At 37.9% G+C, this 6,447-nt stretch overlaps 1 protein-coding gene across 1 annotated transcript; it reads left to right on the forward strand.

The window, feature by feature from the left end:
- The first annotated feature begins 218 nt into the window (after positions 1–218).
- Positions 219–2,776, forward strand: LOC147497467 (polygalacturonase-1 non-catalytic subunit beta-like). Its single transcript, XM_086559968.1, has 2 exons — positions 219–605; positions 707–2,776. The coding sequence occupies exons 1-2, from the start codon at positions 543–545 to the stop codon at positions 2,540–2,542; spliced, it is 1,899 nt and encodes a 632-aa protein (XP_086416094.1). The 5' UTR covers positions 219–542; the 3' UTR covers positions 2,543–2,776.
- Positions 2,777–6,447: the final 3,671 nt, after the last annotated feature.

A 6,447-nucleotide genomic window follows, 5' to 3' on the forward strand; every position in this document is an offset into this window, starting at 1 on the left:
ATTTAGTGATTTCTATAGCTCATGAATCATGACAAGCCCATACAACATTTAGTGAAATATCATGATTTCTGCCAAAATTTAAGTCTGTGCTCTTGGTATTTACCCTCATATCTGCCAACCTTTAAGTCTGCACTCTTAATATTTACCAGAGTTTATGTGCCAACATTTAAGAATTGATACCATATATAGTGTGGATTCAGTCTATACTCTTAATATTTACCCTGATATTTATTTTGTTTCATAGTTTCAATACTCCAATACATGCCAAATCTTCAGCCGAAGTACTTCATATGCACACTATGAACTATGCTCTCTAGACTATGGCTATGGGTGAAAGAGTACCACACCAACTGTTGGGCAACACTGTACTCACCCAAACTCTAATAGCCTCATGTAGTCGTGTACCCATCCATTAACAGCACGCACAAACACACCCCTCTCTCTCTCTTGAGCTATCTATTTATTTCTCTGTTGTCCTCCAACAAACTCACCAACATTCTCACCTCATTTCTCTCACACACTTTTTTTCTCTCAGAATCAAAATGCTTAAACAACCAATTTCCAATATGTCCACAGTCTTCTTCTTCCTTCTTTTTTCCTTAAATGTAAGTGATAATAATCTAACTTTTCAATATGTATATATTTTCTATACTCTTGTACATTTTCTATGTATCAATTCTTATTCATTGTTTTTCTCTCAATGCAGGTCACACTCTCCGAACAAGGCGAAAAAACCGTCTTCAAACCAATCCAAGAAAACCCATTCACTCCAAAGGCATCACTAATCCGTTACTGGAATCACCAGATTCAAAACAATCTTCCAAAACCAACTTTCCTTTTGTCAAAAGCATCCCCATTATCTTCAATAGACTCAGCTATGCTCACACAGCTTGTTAACAAAAACTCTCTTTCAGCCCACCTAGAATCCTTCTGTTCTTCAGCTAACTTATTCTGTTTCTCTGAACTAACACCAAGTTTAGAAAAACATGATAAGGATGTTAATTTTGCTTCTTATTCCAATAAGAACTTTACAAATTATGGAAATACTGCACTTGGTGGGCTAGATACATTCAAGAATTACTCTGATGGGGAGAATATAGTGGCCGACTCGTTTCGTCGTTACAGTAGAGGTTCAAATGGGCATGATGATAAGTTCACAAACTATGCACGTGAAGGTAATGTTGTGGATGGGAGTTTTACAACGTATGGCACATCAACAACTGGTGGTACTAGTGAGTTCAAGAACTATGACCAATCCGTTAATGTACCTCATCTTCGATTTACATCTTATGGATCGGACTCGAATGGGCGAAAACACGGGTTTGATAGTTATTCTAATGATACTAATTCTGGCGATCAATCATTCACATCTTATGGAAAGAATGGTAATGGTGTTCCAAATAAGTTCACTAGTTATGGAAAAGGTGGTAATGTGATTGGGTCTACTTTTACTACCTATGGGGAACAAGGAAATGGTGCTACTAATACTTTTACTTCTTATGCATTTGACACCAATAATCCTCAGAATAAGTTTGCGAGTTATGATGATGGTGGCAATGCTGGAACTGAAGATTTTACTAGCTATAGAGATCAAGCTAATGTTGGTGATGATAGCTTTCAATCTTATGGAAAGAATGCTAATGCTGAGAAGGTAAAATTTGCGAATTATGGTAAATCTTTTAATGAAGGTACTGATACATTTAAAGGATATGGAAAAGGATCTGCGAATCATGAAATTGGATTCAAGATTTATGGAGTTAACACCACTTTCAAAGATTATAGTCAAAAGGGTGTCACTTTTTCTCAATATACCAATTCAAGCGCTTCAAGTTCAGAATCTTTAACTCAGAGTGCTAAAGCTGTGAATAGATGGGTTGAGCCAGGTAAATTTTTTCATGAATCTATGTTGAAACAAGGTACTGTTATGCCAATGCCAGACATTAGAGATAAAATGCCTAAAAGGTCGTTTTTGCCCCGGACTATTTCGTCAAAATTACCTTTTTCGATGAAACGAGTTGCTGAGTTGAAACAGATTTTTCGCGCGAGTGAAAACTCGAGTATGGAGAAATTTATTGAGGATACAGTTCAAGAGTGTGAGAGAAAACCGAGTCCAGGTGAGTCGAAACAGTGTGCTGGATCCATTGAGGATATGATTGATTTTGCTGTCTCTGTGTTGGGTCATAATCTGGTAGTCAGGAGTACAGAAAATGTGCAAGGGTCAAAGAAAGATGTGATGATTGGGGAAGTCAAAGGAATCAATGGTGGGAAAGTAACCAAGTCAGTTTCTTGTCATCAAAGCTTGTTCCCTTACTTGGTCTACTACTGTCATTCTGTACCCAAAGTGCGAGTTTATGAAGCTGATATCTTAGATGTGGAGATCAAGGCTAAAATCAACAAAGGAGTAGCAATTTGTCATTTGGATACTACATCTTGGAGTCCTACTCATGGAGCCTTTGTGGCTTTGGGTTCGAGTCCTGGTCACACTGAGGTGTGCCACTGGATTTTTGAGAATGACATGACTTGGGCGATTGCTGATAATTGAGTTAGGTAATATGGTTATCGATGAACGAGCTATCAGTTCCACCCTATCTACTTAGCTACCTAGCTATCAGTTGAAGCATGCTTTTGTTGTTTTCATTTTTCTAATTTTAGTGCTATTAATGGTTGTTAGGGTGTGTTAATTTATTTTCAGGGGAAGTGGTTTGGTGGGTTTTACATTTATATTGTAAGGAAGTTACAAATTGATGATTAAAGAAACATGAATTTTGAATTCAAACACAGTATTATAGCGAGGTTTATATGCTCTCTTCATTCACGGGAGTCGAAATGTGTGATAAATGAAGAATACCAAACAGCAAACCTTGTTAGATTGCAGAAGATATTGCTTGTTCCTTTTGAAGGGAGAGAGGCCAATTGGTATGGCAGACATTGGTTTATAAAATTGAAGTTCAGAGACTTAAGGTACCAACTAATCCACCATTATAATAGTCCAGAAGTGGCAGGAGACTGATAGCTACCATGTGGTAGTTAGTAGTGTTCTTGAAGACCAATATGCCTTAGCCACTTTTGAAGAAACATTATTGACTGCTGTTTATATCTTAAATAATAAGTTGTCTTAACTTGACAGATGAATTATTAACTTTCGAATTAACATATAAAAATGTATCTTAAAAATTGTTATTAGTCCTACCAACTATCTTCCTAAGTTTAGAAGTAATGACTTGGGGTAGTTTTTGTCCATGAAATTTGAACATCCACTTGAGTTCATAAATGACCAAGGGCCTGTTTGGCAGCATGAATAGCCCAACCATTGATGAAACTATAACGGAACTTGAACAGCTTTTACATTTACTTGTGTCGAGGATAACAGGATAAGAACTAGCATTCAAGTTGGAGCTATGGAGACGACGATAATGGAAAAACAGAGAATTCGCGGCATTGTTTTTTGCTTAAACGATTTTATTGGATTCTATAAAAGTGTGCAAGTTAACGATTCAAATAATTGTGTCGGGCATGATGTGATTACATCCATAACGCAGAATTTGACTTTGAATTCATTGTAACTCGAAGGATTACTACATCAATTATAAGATAATTAACATATCACTGAGAGGAGAAATGATCATATTGTGTAGGAGACCAGGAGTACAAATCCAAAAACTAGATTGAGAGGTTAAAATATCAAAGATCCACCAAGCCAAATTGGCTGAACTGGCTCGTTTACAAATTGCTTCTTCAGTAATCGAAATAGTGAATTTTATCTGTAGGCATAGCTTTGAGTGATAGCATCGGCTTGTATTATGCGTTTGTTCCTTTTGTTTTTTTGTGTAATATTTCTGTGCTGAGAAACTGTTAACATACTAGGAACAGTGATATCACAAAGAGTTGCTATTCTTTTCGTGGTGTCAATGTCGGGAAGGAAGAATATACAAAAGTGCATCGGAAGTTCTTTTTCTATTAGAAACACTGCCAGCCAAGGCATTATTAGTCGAGGGTAGACATCTTTATTGTTTACAAATTACGCTTAGGACTTATTTCATTGTTTCTCTTTCACTTGAAAATGTATTAATTTGCAGGTTTTCACACATACATTATTTGTCCTACGCCTGCTACAAAGTTCAGTTCCCAAGTCCCAACTACAGGGCCGTAGTGCAAGTGTGCAACACCCAAAATGATGCACTTTATTCATCATTGGAATTTCGAAGCCACCCACCTTTTAATGATGCCTAATAATAACTAGTTCTTTGCAGATCGACCATGGTCCAGTACCTCCAATTCAACATTGTAGTTGATTGCTTTTATAGTCGGGGCTGATGATGTTCCCTAATTCAGACGATGTGGTATTGTGGTCCAATGTATTCCAGTGCTTTCATTTCATGGTTGTCGGATGCCATTCATCAGCTTTATCTACAAAGCTATTACTTTGATAGCTGTTCAAGCACTGGGAGCATGGGGAGTATAATCGTTTAAACTGTAAAAAGCAGGAGGCAGGAACCCAAAAAGCACAAGGTAAAGTTATGAACGAAGTCTGGCGAGAGATTCCAACGACATCTCTTTTCTGAACGCTTATTAGAGAAATTAGGCTAGCTATTGACGTATTTTGGCAAGATCAAATCTGCAGTAATGTTTTTATCCTCATAGAACTCTAACAAAATTAGTGATTGCTAGCGCTACAATACATAATAGTAAAACAGAAAAAACAACAACTGATCACTATTATGAATTTTCTCAGGCAAATATAAAGTACTGGTTTTTAAGGATTCCAATTTCCATCGCATGACAAACTAAAACTAATTAGTTAACTTAAAGACAGGAAATTGAAAGATAACTAGCCTATTATACTGAACCGACAGTGAAATTGGTCAGGCCTTCTGTCCTTCGAAAAGGGCTCAAGATCTCTACAACCGGGTACAGAGATCATCTCTGTAACCGTGTTATCTCGCCGTTGATCCGAGTCCGAGATGTGTGTGTGCCTTGATACTTGTGTGTGTGCTCCGAGATGTGTGTGTGTGCGCTTGAGATACGATGTGTGTGTGTGTGTATTGTGAGATCAATCTGCGTACCGGTTATAGAGGAACCGGTCTCCTCCAACAATGTTCTTAACCCGTCTATATCTGCAAGACTGCAACAAACTACACACTAACTAGAGACCGGTTCCTCTATAACTGGGTACAGAGATTGACCTCTGTACCACACACACACACATCTCGTATCTCGGTGCACACACACACATCTCGGAGCACACACACAGGTATCGAGGCACACACACACATCTCGGACTCGGATCAACGGCGAGATAACATGGTTACAGAGATGATCTCTGTACCCGGTTGTAGAGATCTCAAGCCCATCTATTTATGACACTTATTCCTTTAAACTAGCAGTGCATAAACAATGCCTTAACCTTTTTCAGTTCTGCATCATAGGCGAGTCCGAATTTGTTCACTAGCACATTGTCGGTGAAATCTACCAGGCGCTAGGAGGAGAACATGTGTATTACTAAAAGTCTCCTTTTTATTTATTTATTCTTAGAGAAACTAATAAAAAAATATATACACCTCAACTAGGAGTGTAAAAAAAAACCGTTGACCCATCATCCGGTAGGGTACCCGGTCTTCACCCGCCACCCAAACCCGCACCGACCCAAAAACAGACCCGCTCCGCCCCGCCACCGTTTTTACGCGGTTGGGCTATAGGTGTAGGTCCTATGCTCAAACCCGACCCGTCAAGCCGCCCGACCCGCACCGTGTCAAAAGTCGTTCACCCAACCCCATTGACCCGCATAATTTCAAAACTCTAACTCTAATATTTTTGTATTTTGTTTATATTTTCTTTTAACTTTTGTAGAAATTTGGGAGATATGAACACAAACTTATAAGTTCAACATCAATTTCAAATATTTAAGTTTGAACATTGGGCAAATATCAAAAGTTTAAATTCAACTTTCGAATTTTGGAGAAGATGAATCATTCATCCTTGTATTAATTTTGAATTTTTTTAGTTTATATTTTATTGTTTTGCACCATAGATCCTCACTCTCATCTTCATTTTATCATGCTATGGAAAATAATCAAATTTACAAATAAATCACGAGAAAGAAGTTTCAAATTTGCAGATATGGTTTTGGGTTCAAGTTCAAGTTTTTTATTTTTGTTTATTTTTTATTGATTGATTCCATTTTTTTCTCTATATTGGGAATTGGAAATATATTACTTGCAGAATTAGAAAGTTTTTTTTAGGTAAAATTGGGATAAAATGATAATTTCCACCCGACCCGGATGACCACCAAAACCCCCGTAAGTGACCCAAATAAAGGGTGATAGTACTAAGACATGATACTTCAACCTGCTCCGTCGGAGACCACTGGATTTGTATCCCCTAGACCCGTCCAGCCCCGCCCCATCACTATTTGACCCGCGGTTGACCCGACCCGCCCCGTATTACACC

This window comes from Coptis chinensis, chromosome 5 (genome assembly GCF_015680905.1).
Source record: "Coptis chinensis isolate HL-2020 chromosome 5, ASM1568090v1, whole genome shotgun sequence".
Lineage (NCBI taxonomy): Eukaryota > Viridiplantae > Streptophyta > Magnoliopsida > Ranunculales > Ranunculaceae > Coptis > Coptis chinensis.

Coding starts and splice junctions, on each gene's coding strand:
- LOC147497467 (XM_086559968.1), top strand. CDS start 543: ATGCTTAAACAACCAATTTCCAATATGTCCACAGTCTTCTTCTTCCTT. Junction 606..706: donor TCCTTCTTTTTTCCTTAAAT/GTAAGTGATAAT, acceptor CTCTCAATGCAG/GTCACACTCTCCGAACAAGG.